Raw genomic sequence first — 17,903 nt, 5'->3', positions numbered from 1 at the left:
ATATGTACTATCCCATCTATCTGCAACACTTTACTTAGTTTTCAGTGTGAATATACAGAGCATAATGTTCAAAGCTTATCAGACAAAGGAACCTTGCCACAGGCTTTGGACTAGTTGCTAAAGACATAGAATACCGCTGTTGGTTCGTAAATAACCAACTCTCTATGTTTACATTATCTGCAGAACTTGCAAAAGTGGAGAGTGACAAACTGTGCAAGAACAAGCCCGAGTTCAGCAGCTTTCCTCAACTGTTCAATCAACATATACACAGATGCGACTGAGCATAAAAGACGAGAGACAAGTGTTGTATGATTTTTAATAAACAACTAAAATCATGTCTACACTGCCAGTACCCAGGACAACATATGTACAAACCTGACATTAATATACAGACTACTCACATGACAGTGTGGAAGCCAGTATCTCCACGCAAGGGATAGAGTTCACAGAGGCAGATAATTTAAAATTGGATCTTGTACACATACAAAGTCATAACTCTCAGGACATCATGAAAATATAACTACCCCAGGTAATAGTTGGGGCATCATTCATTCAGTAGAGCCATAACACTTTTCACCTGGAAACCAACACATATGGACACTACACATACAGTACAATTAATGGTTTGGCCATGATAAAAAACAGCACACTTATTTGGCATATAATTAGCACAGATGTTGAGGATCCACTAGACAAGAGTGTACACAAAATGTGTCAATGTATCATACAGTTCATACAAGTGCAAATATTTCATGTGTTGACATAATTCCCCTTGTACAATAAGCACTTCGTGTAACTTCAACAGGGGATGCTTGAATTCAGGCATTTTGATTTCCATAGTATTACTGCTTGCATGAATGGCATGAAGGCAGGCAGACAGGTAATTCTGGCAGCACATAGCATCAACTCGGAGCCTTACAACATTAATCAGACATATGGCAACAGTATCGACTACACAAAGTCGTAACAGCATCACAAGGTATGAATGAAGAAATTTCAGACGCTATCAAAATTCATACATACAGTCTTCAACTGAAACGATGTGTATATGACAACTGGAAACAATATTTAGTATAACAAACATCAAGCAAATCACAATATTTGTAACCGTTTCAACTGAATGCAGTGCTAACGGAAAATAAGTCAGACACATTATTCCTCTCATCTGGACAGACAAGTGTTGACACTTTCGCTGTGATTTACAGTATAAGTTACCGGTATGTATCTATAGAAGACAATATTAACTGCAGAAAGAAAAGAAGTCCATCTATCACAATGGAAACGAGAAAGCAACAGAAAAAAATGGTATGTATTTCATGGCTACATATTTCAGAGATATTTTCAGAAAAGTCATTTAGCTTATGTGTATGTGTACACAGGATGTACTGGGGTCCTTTGGGTGGGCATTGGGATAGTATTTGAATCATTGGCAACTGCAAAACTTTACCTTCAAACTTTAGTGTTATCACAAGGACTCCTTGACTTTAATTTCAAACAGAGTATGTGCATAAATGGCATCTGAGACAAAGACCAATATCCACACAAGTGCATGTCACTCTTATATGTTACTGCCATTTAAGAGCATCAGCCATGAATGGCATCCCATAGAAGATGTTAACATAACGGGAATTGTCGAAATGAAAGTGAAGAAAGAGTACAGAACATAATGACAGGTCTTTCTTAAGTGACCACAGTTACAAGACAGTGAACCACAATAAATATTTCTAGTCTTTTTCTTTAGACTCCAACAAGTTACACATTAACATACTGTTAACTATTTACCTTCATTATATATATATTTATATACAAGTATACAGATTCTACATTACCTTTGAGTAAATATGTAAGTATTTCACACTAGTATCAATATCAAATCTACAATCACTTGGCATGTAAATACATGTTTAAAATGTATGTATAATCGAAATGAGTTTAAACTTTAAAACCTAAATATTAAGCCAAACTCAAAAACTAAATTAAGAAGATTTTGACAATACCAAAGAAATCCCTGACATACAATAAGATAACAATTGATCACAATTTGCTCTGCCTTCAACTCACACACAGTTTAACCCTTAACATGCAAGATTTATCTCACACGAACCTGATGTCATTCAAGTTCATACATCAGCACATACAAAGGGTTAACTATGTTCAAGGCTCAATCAGAATCCAGCACGTCAAGCTGGGACCATACAATTTACATCACAATTTAGGAGGGAGGCAACTGCCATGTACAATGTAGGACACCCATATCTTAAGTTTGAAAACATTGGTCTGTTAACAACTGGTAATACCAATATTTATCAGCACAACAAACTATTGCTTGTGTACTCTTTCACTAAGATTTAGAAGCAACACAGCTTCTGAGTTCCATAAATCTGAATATCTGTCTATCATTTACTTGTAATCACATATAAGATTATGTTTACAATACTAGCAAACTTGATGCGAAATGAACATTACATGAGCTCTTTTATTCCTCCCATTTCAGAAGATAATAGACATGAGTTTCTACTAACTGGGTGTGGGAAAGAAAATGTTATCTTTTGAAGTGGATAATGTTAATATCATGCACATACTAAGCTTGTCATTCTTCACATTAAAATGAAGATGAAGCAGTAATATAATGGCTGAATTAGCATGGATCATCAATTTGAACATCTCCTTCAGACTTCAAATTTAAATGTTTCACTGGGAAACATCATAAGCTTAGCACTGTTCATCATGCTTTGAGCTGCAAGGAATAATCATGTGCAATTTTCTCCCCAAATCAGGATTGATGATAGACGAGTTACTTGAAATTTTTACTCATTTACACAAGCTTAGTTGTGACAATTCAGGATTTGGGTTTACATATCATGACATAGGGATTTGTTTATTTTGCTTCACAACATATGGACACGTTTTTTGCATGAAGGTTCTGAAAGGCTCAGCTTAAAACTTTTTGACACTTGTCAAGTCCACAGATTAAATCTATGTCTGTCAACTATAACTGGGCTGTTACACTATGAAAATTCTGATTTTCTTTTGACTATTCTCATCAATTACATATTCATAAATCCAGAAGGTGTCTTTAGGAGGCCTGATAAAATGATAAATTCCCAGAATAAATATACTTAAAACAGTACAGAAGCAGAATGACTAAATTATCAAGAGCTTCTGGTCTCAAATTGCTGGATTGTAATGTCAGTCCACAGAAACAGAAAGTCTACTTCACTACACACTGTAGGAATCTTCTTTCACTTTGCATTCTGGTCACATTTCGATAAAGGACTCCACTTTACCATACATGTTCATAGAGTTGGGACCCTCATGCATTTCTGGGGAAGAAGGTAGCTTGTAACCAAACAATGCTTACAAGAAGCGAAATCTGTTTGTCGTACATTTGGTCATGTACTGAGTTCTCACAAATGAGGATGTATCTATGGACGTTCTCTTTGTTGACCAGCAGCTGTAGTGGTATGCTGGGCAACTTGAGCTGCTTTCTGCTTTAGCATTGTCCAGTCAAATGTGTAATCATACTGATAGTTGAGGGTGCGGAACAAGATGCGGAAAAGCTGTCGCAGATACATATAATCAGGTGCTTCTTCAAATCTCAGACCCCTGCAGTAATTTAAATACATTGCAAACTCTGCGGGGAAGCCTTTACACAGCACTTCAACAGGAGTTGACATCTTCTTTTCGCTGATTTTCTCATATTTCTGTTTCTTTGTATTGGCCTTTAATCCTTGCCAAGGGAGGCATCCACGATTGAAATACATCAACACGTAACCAAGGGACTCCATGTCATCTCGTCTGCTCTGTTCAATACCCAGATGAGCATTGATGCTGGCATATCGAGCTGTGCCAGTAAGATTTTTGTCTTCTCTATATGGTATGTGTTGTTTGGTTCTTGAGTCTCGGAATTTCTTTGCTAACCCAAAATCAATAAGAAAGACTTTGTTACAATGTCGACCAATGCCCATCAGGAAGTTATCTGGTTTAATGTCTCTGTGTATGAAATTTTTGTTGTGGGTGTATTCAATGCGTCCGATCATTTGGTCAGCAAGCATAAGAACCGTTTTCATGGTGAACCGCCTGGAGCAGAAGTTGAACAGATCTTCCAAACTCGGCCCAAGGAGATCCATGACCAGGACATTGTAATCCTTTTCATCACCAAACCATCGGATATGAGGTATTCCAACTCCTCCCTGTAGTATTTTGTAAAGCTTACTTTCATACAGTAGTTGAGGGTGGCGAGCCTTCAGCGATTCTAACTTCACAGCAACCTCTTCTCCACTGTGTATGTTGATCGCCAAATAAATGTCGCCAAAACTTCCACTACCGATTTTCCTCACAAGACGGTATTTCTGGCCTACTATGAATTCACTTTTAGCACGAGACGTATCTGCTTCGCAAGACATGTTGGTAAGGTGTTCAAAAATGCCTTAGAATCAGAGAAAAGAGGCTTATTTTTCACCTTTCAGATTATCTGAATGGTTGCCATCTTGGGTGTTTCAGTGTAATAAACCTGGCGCTCCCAGGGATCTTTGCACCAGCCCATAATCCTTCGCGACCAGGAAGTACGCATGCGTGCCGGAAATACGACACGGTGCTAATGGTATTTGACTAACAACAGATTTTAGATTTTTAACGTGAAAACAGTCCCCAAGCGGTGTATCCGAAAGACACCTAACAACCGCACAAGCCCAGTTTGATATTCTAAACAGCCACATATTTGACTTGTCCTGACAACATCCACTTTTCTCAGTAATCAGTTACATTCATAATTATTAAAACTGTCACAGGCAAATTTAGTAGTGTCTTAAGTTAATGGACCATATTTCAAATATCTCTTGCCAAGGAAAATAACAAGTTATTGAAATTCACTTAATGTTTCGATATAATTTTGTTCATAATGATCTCTCACAGCTGCCTCATTTTGCATCCAATTACCAACATATCACAAATGTACGTAAACATTACTAATGATGATACAGCTTATTCAAACATAATTTTTAGAATTTGACTATCCAAAGAATTTGGTTTTCCTTCATCCCTACAACTCCTAAAATGCCTCATAAGACATAATTTCTATCTCAAGATAGAAAGTATCTTGGAAAATAAATAAAATGAATAAATAGATAGAAGCAAATTATGAATAACTCTAAATATCCTTAGGGGACTTAGGGTCATTTTCTTTTAAAAATAGAGATTATAAAGAAATACAAGTGAAATGTACTTAATAATTTCTTATTAACTGTAAATTCATGCTTGGGAAGTGAGATAGCATTAGCCACCTTTCATCTGATTGCTCATGCAACAATTAGGCAAAACATGACTGACTCAAAACTGGATGTAGTTGCTAAGATTTGGGCCTTCTTGGATAAACTAAGAGGTATTGTAACATTCAGCTTCCAACAAAACAAAGCATTCATGTTGTCATTCATCATACCATCAGTGAAATACAAGACACTTCTCTCTAGCCTTAATGTCACACTTGACTAAACTGACATGACGTAAATTATGAAGTGGTTATTCAAAATCTGTAATTTTAACATACATTCACTGTAGACATTTGGTCAAAGACCACCTTCAGAGTCATTTCTGATAAACGTGTAATATGTGGGGGAATCGAACCTGGGCTTCAGAATGATCAGCTAACGTTTCAACCATTTAGCTACCGTACCACTAGTCTGTCTCGCAATCCCCGAACCAAGTTATTTTCCCCACTGCCAAGCCTACTCTGCAATTTTAAAGCCTTAAATGAAGCAAGTCATGTTCTGATTCTCCAGTCACCCTGGGGCTCCTTTTCAGTTTATACTATCAAAATAATATATATTCAGAGACTAAGCCTTAGTCTACACCCCCGCTCCTCACCTGGAATATGTTCATTTGTAAAGTGAACTTCTGATATCCACATATATTCACCTTTATGTGTACTTTTGTCTGCTTGAATTTCTAACAATGACAGACAAATGACTGGAACATGTCGTTAATACCTTACTGTTATGTACACGTTATAATAAATAATAATAATAAGTAATCTTCTGTTGAGTTCAGTCTCCAAACGCCAAGTGATTCCTTGAGGCACTATGGATAAGTTGAATGGCACTATGCCTATGTAGCAGGGCGTGGAGTCATCCCACAGATGACATCCTTACCTTGTCAGCTTGCTGACGGGGTTAACCTCTTTGGTCATGTGGACAAGGCGACTTTGGATCGGAGGGTCCGTCGTTCGAATCCCAGCACGGGACTCGGAAATTTTGTGGCCGCTACACCTTCATAAATATATTATTGACATAAATGTTGGCTACATTATTGTGTGGGCTAGTGTAAAGTTTTGATTCTTCAAAGGCAATTAGAAGTTGGTGTTGCAATACAGGACAAATCTTATGCACAATCTTATGGATATTTCTCACGACATTTCACGGGCTTGATCTAGCCCCATCATCAGGTTCAACCCCCCAAAACAAGCCCTGAAACGTCGTGAGAAATAAATTCAAGAAGTTGTTATCCATAAGATTTGTCATGTATTAAAATAAAGATTGCCTTGAAATATGTTTTGTGTTTAAATGTTTGCATGATGGCCATATGCTTTAATATATTTGCTGCACAAGTGTTTTAAGGTTTTCAGTGCAGTGAAAAACATGTACAACATGTTTTCACCAATTCTCCAGCAAGGAAAGTAACTTTTATACATGTGTGTCCTATGTGGGTTTGCATTTCGCTGAATATTATCAGTTCCAGGATCATTTAACAAGTAAGCATGAAATCTTGGTGATTCTCTTCTCTTTTTTTATGTTTGTCTATAAACCAGTTCATTTTATTATCAAAATATGATGTTCTACCTCTTTATTAAAAAATATTAATTCTGAATTAATTTTTACAGATCAGTCATGTTATAACTTCAATAATTGGGGAGTTGGAGGGTCAAAATATTTTGTACATACATATATTTAGTTCATAAAGAGCTTGAGTTTGTGTTCTGTGGACGATGTTTTATCATGTAACTATCAATGTATTTTGTTGCTTTTCATTAAAATAAACTAATTCATTCCATTAACAGCATTAATTTCATGATTACACGATGCCATTTAGAAAGTGGTCAAATGCAACATGTGTCATATTTGGGATTTCACTTTCTTAGTAAAGTACAAATTCTAGTACTTTTTTCGGTTGAGTCCCATCCGGGATTCGAACCCGCACCCTCAGAGTCAGGCACCTAATCGCCAGCACACAAAGTCAGCCACCTAGCCCGCTCAGCCACCGCGACTTCCACAGTCTTGAGTCCACAGTCGCTGTGGCTGAGCGGGCTAGGCGGCTGACTTTTTTGTGCTGGCGATTAGGTGCCTGACTCTGAGGGTGCGGGTTCGAATCCCGGATGGGACTCAACCGAAAGAAGTACTAGAATTTGTACTTTACTAAGAAAGTGAAATCCCAAATATGACATATGTAGCATTAATTTCAGGTAAATTCCTCCCAGAACATATTCAAAAACAAATCTTGGTCATGTTGCAACAGGAAGTAATTATGTTGAATATGTATTATTAACGATAAACAGTAATCAAATGCTTGTTTAATTGGTATTTAAAACATATGATGTGACAACTGATTTGATATTTTCCATCAGATTGCTTTTCTTACAACAGAAGCACTTTCCTGTCATTTTGAAAGCGTAATATGTCGCATGGTTAATCGTACCTGCTAAAAATAAACTCGTACAACACCTCGAAGCCGTGATAAACGGCACAAAAGATAACGCTATGTCCGACTTGTATATTCCTATGTGATACCGATGTGACAAGTGTCTGCTGATAAACCAAACTAGAGAAAATGAAGAGAAACGTGCCAGTTACGCGACAAGAATCACTTGTTGTACCGGACGTTCAGAACCCGTTTGTACACCGGTTGCATTTCGGAATCTTGGACAAAATTCAGGTCTGATTTACTTCCCACCATAACATTAAGGATCGATCAACACTGGGTTTTTAGAAAATATATGTATGCAGTAATTGATTAATTACGTATTGATTGTGATAAATGAATACGTGTACCTGTATATGCATGCATTGTCGTTTCAGTTGTGACAGTAGTTACGGAAGAGGCGTTGTCATAACTTTGATTGACCGCCCATCTTCAAGCTTTTGAGTGTTAAATACAAACGTACGCAATAAATTTGAAGCTATAATATTTGTGTTTAAGAGTGCACAATTTGTATAGACATCCAAACCACAGTGTTTGGAAAAACATACTTTATATTACTTGTTTAGTGAGTGCACTTAAATTGAAGGAAATATTTGTTAGCAATGTTTTCCTTCAATAATTCTTTTAAGTTTTCTTTATTTCTCATCTTATCTCTGTCAGGTGAGGTTTTATTTGAAAGACATGGTTATATTTAGGACATCTTGATAGTGGCATGACAATTATCTGTTTAACCATATTATTCCTTGCTATCACCAGGTCACAGAGGTCTCTGTTGACTGATCCTCTTAAGTTGTATGCTGTTGTCCTTGGCTTTCCAAGTATGGCAGAAAATGGCGTTCATTAATATACAACCAGCAGCATTTCCCCAGTAATGAATGTATTTTGTATGTAACTGAAACTTACTTGTTTAACAAGATAATATTTTTTGTCTATGAATATGCTGTGCTGAAAGTGCCCAGTGACAGAACACTTCCATGTGAAAAGTTCAGGTTTTGGGGTTTTTTTGTCTTTTTTTGGGGGGGGAGGAGTTAAAGATCTGTATCTTTATTCTGTCAGTGATAATGTGTTCAGAGACAGGGAAAATAGAATGTTCATGTTTTTTTATTGTAACCTATTCTTGGAATGTGACCATGCTCATGATGTTAATCAGTTGATCGTCAGGTCCAAATCTGACTGTTTAATGAATGCTGCCATGTTGCTAGAATACAGCTGGATGCAGTGTATACAACAGACAAGCCAAAAGCTAGTCCTTTTGTGCCCAAACTAGTGGAAATCAGGAAAATCTTCTTATAATCTCGATGAAATCAACTGTTCTTGTTTGCTGTTGCTTCACTGCTTTGGTAGTTGGAAGCTGCCTATTATATTCATTTTCAGTATGTGGACATAATAGAGAAGGGGGTTGCTTGTCTGAATCATGTGAATGCTTGGCTCACAGTCACTCATGCAAGGAATTTAAAAGTCTTGACTCTGATTAGGTGTCCAGAAAGTAAACATGTCACAACCTCCCGTTGAGTTGTCGTCAGATTTTTTCTCAGACAGGTATCGTATCAGCATAAAAGACTGACTTTAGTGAGGCTGACACACGGGTATCACCATGAAAAGTCTGATTCTAATGAGATGGGGGAAAAACCCCATTAATGCAACTTTACATTGTTGTCATATCTTCATAGTTGAATACCTGCAACACAGATAACGCAGTGTTCAAAACTATAATGGCTGGCAGGCTGTGTTATTGTATATTGAGTAATGTACCCTTTTAGCTCAATTGCCATGGCTGTGATAACCTTGTCATTTTTCCCATTTTTCAACCATTTGAACACATTATGTTTGTTACAGCATGCTGTAAGTGAAGCCACTAGTCAAAGACCAGACCCACCTCTAATTTCTTTAGGTCTGGGGACAGCGAGATAGCCTAGTGGTTAAAGCACCGGCTCATAATGCTGAGGACGGTTATTCAGTTCCAAATATAAATACAATGTGTAAAGCCTATTCCTGGTAGCCTTCTGTGTGATATTGCTGTTACCCCTTATGGTACTGTTATAGTGATATGGAGAAATTAGGGGGTCCTTTTCTTCTTTTAAATTTTATGGATTAGGAGCCTAGCTTACAGAACTTTGAACAAAATTGTAATTTTTTAAATCTGTTTCCAGATCCACCGAGCACTGATAGCATTACAACCCATCCTAACCCTATACTTTATCGTAAGCTTACAGTAGCAAAAAATGTATTGCTATGAAAACTTTGTAAACAGTAGCTCCAAACTACTGACTTAGTTGATACACTGCACAGGTATCTGAAATATCGTGATTGTCTGTTCCATGACATTAATTATTTTCATTTTGTTTCAGATTGTGATTATGTCAGTGACAGTTGCCCCTATCCGGCTTCTGCTGGCAGGAATGTGTTTGGTTCTAGCATGGCCATTAGCAGCACTGTCACTTGCATTTCGTACAGAAGAAGAGAAGCGTAAACCTCTAACAGGATGGCGCAAGTATGTACTCTTCTAAACGTGATGGGAAACATTTATTCTTCATGTTATTTAAAATATTTACCCTTCTTTGTTTTTGTAGTGGAGTATTGCTCATTGAGGGTATTTTGTGTCCAAATTCTTTCTCAGTCCAACTGAAAGCTTAAAGTATTTTTAAGCAGAGTACTGAAATCATGGCATAGATCTAAAACGTCTCGAGGATGACAGATTAGAGCTTTATTGAGTAGTCTGATTCACAAAAAACATGACTATCATTTGTTAACAGCTTTATCTGTGACAAAGCATTTATGCATTCTGCAGTCAAATTGTAGTAATAGCGTCATTCCTCCATGTATATGGGAATAACATTGCATACTGCTTATCTGTTGACATTTTGTGGTTACAAGTTAAAGAAGCTCAGGGGATTAGCAACCTATCTATGAAGTGTAACACATGAGCTCTGTACCACAATTCATCAGCAAATATATTCTGTAAGATGCTGTAGAGTGTAACAGAACCACGAGAATAACGTCATAGATCATTACAGGGTGTTCTATCTGATCTCCATTGCATTATAATTGATATTCTAAACCCAAATGCTATTATAGGTTTGGTTTTGAGTTCACTCTATGTTGATGTTGTCAATTAATTGAGCATTAATTATTCCAGTCTTCCAGTTTGACAAAATGTATCAAGAGGCTTCATCTTCAAATGTAGATCTGTGTCACACTTCAGTAGTAGATTTCTAAATTTCATCATCTATATCTAGGTTTCTATTAGAACATTAGGAAATGGTGATGTCATTTCCAAGACAAAACTAATGGTGAAAGGGTCCAGGAAATGTAGAATTGCAGATTGGTGATGCAATACATGGAACAATCAAATGCATTAACTATAGCCAGTCCAGTCCTTGAAATGATATGCATAGTGTTTAGTTGGAATCTTGAAAATAGAGAATACATTTTTGTTTTATTCAGTTAGTTCAAAGTTTCATCTGTACCTTTTTTTTTTCAGAGATTTTTCTTTCTTTTTTTTTGAAATCTAATTCTACTGTTTGGCCATATCTTGGGTTATTAAAGCATAGTCACACTGTCACAAAGAACACGCATCTATCATTTCACCCCATTTGGATTCCTAATTAGAATATGTGCAGTTTGTATTGTGTGAAATCTAATAAAAAACAATAGCCTAGTCCAGACCTTTTCATTTACAGGCTACCATGTTATAGCTGGAATATTGCAGTGTGATGCAAAAACACAAACAATATACTGATTTTTAGCAATGTGTAAGGTTTCCTCTTCTAGTATAGGTCTTCTTTGTTTTATAGAAATTATATGTTTTTAAATAACTTAGGACTCTGCTTTGACTGAAGGATCTTCTTGAGTATAATTTGTTTTGAGTCTTCACATTTCCCAATTTTAAATTTGTGCTAATGTTTGTGATTTTAAGATTAAATTCCAGGAAAACATGATGTACAGACAAAATGTTACGACATGTTACGAAAATATTTACATGAACCTGATGAAGGTTTTTTTGTTTTAGAAAGTATGTCATATGGATTTGATTTACAAGGTTGATGTTTTTAAAACATTGTGAAATATGTCGAAATCTTTCAGTTTTCACAGAATGATCTGATTTATGTCATGCAGTCTAAGTAAACTTAGTCTCAGTATTATTTGTTATATTCCCCTGCTGAGTCTAGCAAACCCTAGTAGGAGGTTGTGTCAGGTAACCTTTGAGATTGACTGATCAGAACACTGCTTACCTTCTGAACTTTTATGTCGAATGGGTTTGTACCCAAATTAATCCGAATGCTATTCCCATATGATTGCTTTCAGGTGATGCTCATGGAGCATGCTAAAACTCTGCCAGTAGTGAGTAAACTGTCACTGGAAATATTGTTTTTGTAAATATTCAAGGATGGCAGCTTGTGGAAATATTACCTTATGATATCTAGGTCATCAGAAAGCCCCAAGCATATATATATGTTTTTTATGCAGATTTTTGTTTGTTCTGGGAATTTTGTAAGTCCTGCCAAACCATAAACAGTATCTGTTGTCTGATGGATCAAATCCATTTGGTCATCTCATGTTTGATTGGACGGTGACAGATCGCTCAAAGGTTACCTGACGCAACATCCTACTAGGGTTATTAGACTCTGTAGAGGAGTGTAATGTATAATACTGAAACTAAGTTTCTTTACACTGTGTGTCATGTTATTTCAGTATATTTTACGGTTTTATTTACTTTGTCAGTGTAGAACTCTAAAGTGTTATTTAATTGTATTATGGTCTTTTCTTATTCTATTATTATTTCACAACAAAGTACTAAAGTCTTAACATAAGATTTATTTACTTGTAGGGCATAACTGCAAGATGAAACAGTATTTAGAAATTTAAGTAGTTTATTTGATGTAAGGGCGACAGCAACAACCGAGGAATGTTTTTATTTGTGATGGCAACATTTTCTTAGATTTCAGAAACAAATGCATTACCCACATTGGAGTAATGAGCCAGGGTTACTGATAGACTTTTTTGGCTTGAGGTTTGATCAGCAGACTTTTCTGTAATTAATTAGTTCTTTCACACTTGCAAAATTCAAAATGTTGGATCACTTCTATCCAAGAGTCCCAGTTATGGACACTTTTTCAGGTTTTGCCAAAAATGTTTGAGTGCGTTACTGATCTATGCTCTTAACATTAGTTTCAGAAGATTTTCTAGTTATTGTATGGACAGTTAGTATTGTGCATTTTCTTGACTAAACAGAATGTTATAAGATCAATCCGTGATTTCAGCCTCAGTGCAGCTGCTACTCGAAGCATAAGGATTTTGTGTTGACCTGATATGTTCAACTTACAACATGTCAGTTTTAGAATCTATAAAAAATGGTGATAATGGTGAATAATTAAGGATAGTAAACCTAGAGGTTGTCACAGACTGCTGTGCTCAGGGCATTATAGTATATATACATATAGATGGGTTTTGTCGGTTTTATCCATCTATCACGTGAAGGAATATTGTGTTTCGAAATACTGTAACAATTTGTCTTTCACAAAACAGTGTTACCCAAGTCAGGTAACAAATTTTTTAATAAATGCTAACTACACCCAAGAATGTGAGTACAGGGCCCCCATTCAAAGGGTCATAGCACTAAAATGATTGTAACTCCCATTCCTAACATAGACTTACGACCATCGTAGCGCTACGTTTGTTTATAGGAACGGGACCCGGGAGTGTTGTGAGTACAGTATAGACCTAATGTCAGCGTGATCTGGTACATTTGAGCTCATACACTGCTGATGTGATTTTGCATGTAATATCTGATTTCCATAATAACAGGCTTCAGCAAAGATACTGGCAAGCTAGACAACTGATAGCCATAGCTTAGCATAATATAGCCATTATATTTCTTCTGACCCAGATAACTAGTGCAGTAAATAGGGACTAGAGACATTACTGATAAATGCCTGAACCAAGTTATTAGTTTGATTTGGTGCTGAAACAAAAAACAACTAGACAACCAGATTACCAACAGAGACAAATAGTGTTGTTCAGTTAGTTCTTGTGTGTTTTTAAATATGTTCTGTCAAATAATATGTATGCTAGATAAATTCACCTCCAACATAGCCAATAAGCATATACTGAAATGTGTCACGATATCTAACAAATGGTAATGCTTGCACAGTAGATTAGTGGACACTATTAATCCTTCAACAAAAAGGCTCACAGCTAGTTCCTGTGAATATCAAAACCCTGTTAAGTGGCAGCTTGCTCTGTGAACACACATCTGTGGATGGGTAGAATGTTCACAATATTAATAAACGTAATATGTGCATGCAGTTAACTTCATTTATGTGGACCCCTGCAGATATATGAATTTCCAGATATCTGGATCTCTTGCCAATTACCATTAGTGCTCCCTCCCTCCCGGCATAACAAACTCTTGTGAAATTAAGACAAAACTAAGCAATCAGCTAGATACTGATTTTCACCCAGTCTTCTGGTGATTCAATTTTATATACCAAATGATGTAGTATAAGGCATTTGACACAATCGCCATAATAAACTGTATGTGCAACTAATTGTGTACCAGGATTAATGTATTCCAGTAATGTGTATTAAATTGAATGAAATCCCTCAAATTCATCACATCCCTCAAATTTTGTTTCAAGAAATTTCATATATAATTGTCATACTTCAACAGATATGATATTAATTAATTGTAAACTTAGTCATTATTAAGTAAAATTCATTTCAAGTCTTTAAGAAGGTGAAATGTTATTTGTCTCTGTAAATAACAGTGGCCCAGGAAAACAATATTGAAGAAATTTGGAATAATATCAATAACAGAGATTACAAACTGAAGTCCAGTTATATGATCATGTCTTATATATCTAGTATGTGGAGTTACATGCATTTAAGTATTTTAATTTGTATACATTTTGTTTGACATTAATATCATGTGGTATATTGGGTGTTCTGACACCAGGCCCCTTATTCTCGAAACATTCGTAGCCCTAAGATTTCGTAACTTTGATCTCAGCCAATGTGTTAAGAATGGGCTAAAGAAGTTTGTAAGGCTACGAATGTTTCGAGAATAGCGAGACTGGGTCTGGACATACAGGGTTCCACTGTATACCATAATAACCATTGTTACTATGTTAGTGTGGTAAGAGCCAAGCGAATTTACAAAGTTTATTTAAATCAGGCAAGTTAAAGTTGCTGTGTTGACAAAATTATAATTGTGCTGTACCTAGTCACTGAAAATATGGTCTGTCAAATTAATGTTTGCTTATACAGGGGGCAAAATTCCCATCGCCCGACACCCGGGACAAGTCATTTTTCATTTCGGGGCAATCAAATAATGGTATCTTTCTTGCCCATGGACTTCTAGATAATTTCCACTTATGGTTTCAAACTGCAAATAAACTTGGACTTCATTTCATATCTGTAGCTATTACATTTAGCAATGATAGTAATTTAGAGTTATTGTTCTTTGAAATTTATCACTCTTCGATAAATAATCCAATAAACATTAACATCAAACATTGTGTCATAAATCAGGGCAAGTGGAAAATTAGTCAGGACAAGTTACTTTCTTGAAGTCACTGCTTGAGCTGGACCTCTTTTGATGAAACAATCAAGGTACTTGAAGTGTTGACTCCCACAGTTTAACTTTGGGATACGATCTCATTGAGAAATGGTACACAGCGCTTTGATATGCTGATTACAGTTTTCACATTGATTTTGTATTTGGCTCTATTGATGTTTCTAAATGTTGGTATTAATGTACAGTCTTAAATGCAAAATGGTTTTATTATTACTTGTTGTTTCGTAACTATGGCAAAAACTTTAGTAATCCTGATCTTTTACTTAGCCAGGACAGCTGCTTTTATTTGGAAAAGATTAACCACCCAACTTAACTCATATTTAAGTAGCTTCATTTTGAGTCGGAGGTAGTTTAAATAGAAAGTCAAATGGAACTTTTTGTAACAAAAATCCCTTCTGTTCATATTCGCATTTTGTTTTCATGTAAACAAATTGTGTTGGATACATTTGAATAGTTCAGATATTTTGGGAGAAATCTATATTGTACTGACTCAAACTTGGTAGAAGTTTGTGCATGTTGACAAATGCCAGTTTTATCAAGGAGTTTATCCATGTTTTCCACAGACCACATTCTCTTCCACAGAGGTTTCTTGTCATATCTTCCTACAAGTACAAACCTCTGTTCTAATATGACTCTTTCATGGAGCGAGTGTTCAGGATTCATGATTGGTTGCAGTCATATTTAGTTGTGCAGTCATTGATGTTGTCTCAAAAGTGATCATTCGCATGGCCTTGGTAATTTCCATATGCTTCACGAAAACTGGAATGTCTTCTAGGTTGGGATGTGCAAACGTTTCCTCTAGGCAGAACTCAGTAAGTTGGATTTAAGTCAGTGTAACACATGTTCTGATTGGATAAAAACATGACCGATAATTTGTGTTGCGATTTTTTGGCGCTGGGGGATTACATGCAAGCCAGGAAATATGCCCATATTTCAACAGTGGTTTGTAGGAAAATATGACAAGTAACCTCTGTGGGAAGAGAATGTACAAACCACAAAAGTAATGAATAATCAAGTAAGTATAAATATATAATGATAATCTGACCACTACAAAGAATGTTACTAGCATTGTCACGATCTAGAGTCCAGTAATATCTTTGAACTAACAACTGATCAATTCTTGTGTTAGCCATGTAGTGGTAAGAGATGAAAATCAATAGCTAACGAAAAGAGGAACAGATGTTTGTTATCAATTGCAATTAAGGCAAGCAATGTGGATATCCAATAGTGATTGAAAATCGATCAAAAGAAGGATGAAAGATACAAAATTTTACTGTAACCTGTGTATGAATAAAGTTTACATCTATTGTGAATGTTATGAGATACACTGATGAATAGTTGCTGTATAAATAAACAGAAAAAAAATCATCAACATTAATTAATAAAGCCCTGGAGGAAAAAACATTGAAGTTGGTGATCACAATATACATGTATTTTGAATATGATCAATAATTGTTCAACACACATCTTCTGACAACTGATAGTGGATTTGGTTTCTGATTCCAAACACTAAAATCCATATGCAGTAAATGTTACATTGAATCATGTTGGACATGGTTGTAATTATAGCAAGAGCTCCAGTGAAATGGCAACTGAGTTCAGTGTAATACAGACCAGTTGGGAAACTAGACCTTTACATCGTAACAGTTAATGTAACATACATATAAATCAAGATGTTTGTCTGTTTTTATCTAGCCATTGATTTGGAAATTTATATTGTCAAATGAAAAAAAAAATCTTGAAACTTGAGTCTGCACCTCTGTGTATTTTGTGCTTCTCTTGCAAGTCTTAAATAATGCCCATCCCAAAATATTAAATCCCGCCTATTTCTTCCACATGAATATTGATAATATGTGAGAAAAGTACAGAAACGAATTTACCTTCTCATCTTAAACCCTGTGCTGTATGTTAGAAAATGAAATGGTAACTCTACTCCAGGGGTCACAAGCTAAACACTGTTGCCTTATACAGGGGCGAAACTACAGCACCACAAACATTACCCATAACATGCACTTTTTGAAGTATAAAAAGAATTGAATTTATATTGGCCAAACTAAAATACTAAAATGGACAAGTTTGCAGTTGTATTTTCGAGCAATTCTGACTAACGTTTTCATTTATTCATGTTTCCTGTACATACTCCCATGAGTCTCAGAATGGAGATCAGAAACACAATATTATGAATGGCCAAATGAGTCTGAATATTTCATTTCATATCAACTTTCAGTGCCAAATTAATGGATAATGATTCATCAACACACAATTTGCATAATTAATGTTGTTAAGTGATTGCTAACAATTTGTTCTGTCCTGTATATCTGAAAGTAGTCTCTGCCCATGAACTCTAGACATAGCTTCAAATGTGTGAATATCATCACCAAAAATGTAATTTGGTTTGAATTATAGTGTCAGATACATTGGTTGTCAGATTCCATTCAGTTTTCACCATACTTGAAAACTAAATTGTTTATTATGTTTACTGTTCATGGTATTGTATATAGTGAGCATAACATGTTTTACTTTAGTTACTGATGTCAAGACATGATGTATATTTTGCACCTTATTTATGTGACACATGTTTAACCCTAAAGCTGTTAACATTTCAGTATTCCTTATATTCTAACAATAATAGCAGAGA

The 17,903-nt window shown here is 35.8% G+C and overlaps 1 protein-coding gene and 1 pseudogene across 1 annotated transcript in view; one reads left to right on the top strand and one right to left on the bottom strand.

Annotated features, from left to right (window-relative positions):
- Positions 1-299: 299 nt before the first annotated feature.
- Positions 300-4,548, bottom strand: LOC137257633 (casein kinase I pseudogene; annotated as a pseudogene).
- Positions 4,549-7,697: 3,149 nt separating this feature from the next.
- LOC137257626 (lysophosphatidylcholine acyltransferase 2-like) overlaps positions 7,698-17,903 on the top strand; it is a 36,608-nt gene continuing 26,402 nt past the window's right edge. Inside the window, exons 1-2 of the mRNA XM_067794954.1 lie at positions 7,698-7,923; positions 10,038-10,180. Of these exons, the coding sequence (XP_067651055.1) occupies positions 7,819-7,923; positions 10,038-10,180 (248 nt within the window). The 5' untranslated portion in view covers positions 7,698-7,818. The remainder of the gene's footprint in view (positions 7,924-10,037; positions 10,181-17,903) is intronic.

This window comes from Haliotis asinina, chromosome 12, assembly GCF_037392515.1.
Source record: "Haliotis asinina isolate JCU_RB_2024 chromosome 12, JCU_Hal_asi_v2, whole genome shotgun sequence".
NCBI classification, from domain to species: domain Eukaryota; kingdom Metazoa; phylum Mollusca; class Gastropoda; order Lepetellida; family Haliotidae; genus Haliotis; species Haliotis asinina.
This window is presented reverse-complemented; position numbering and strand designations above follow the sequence as displayed.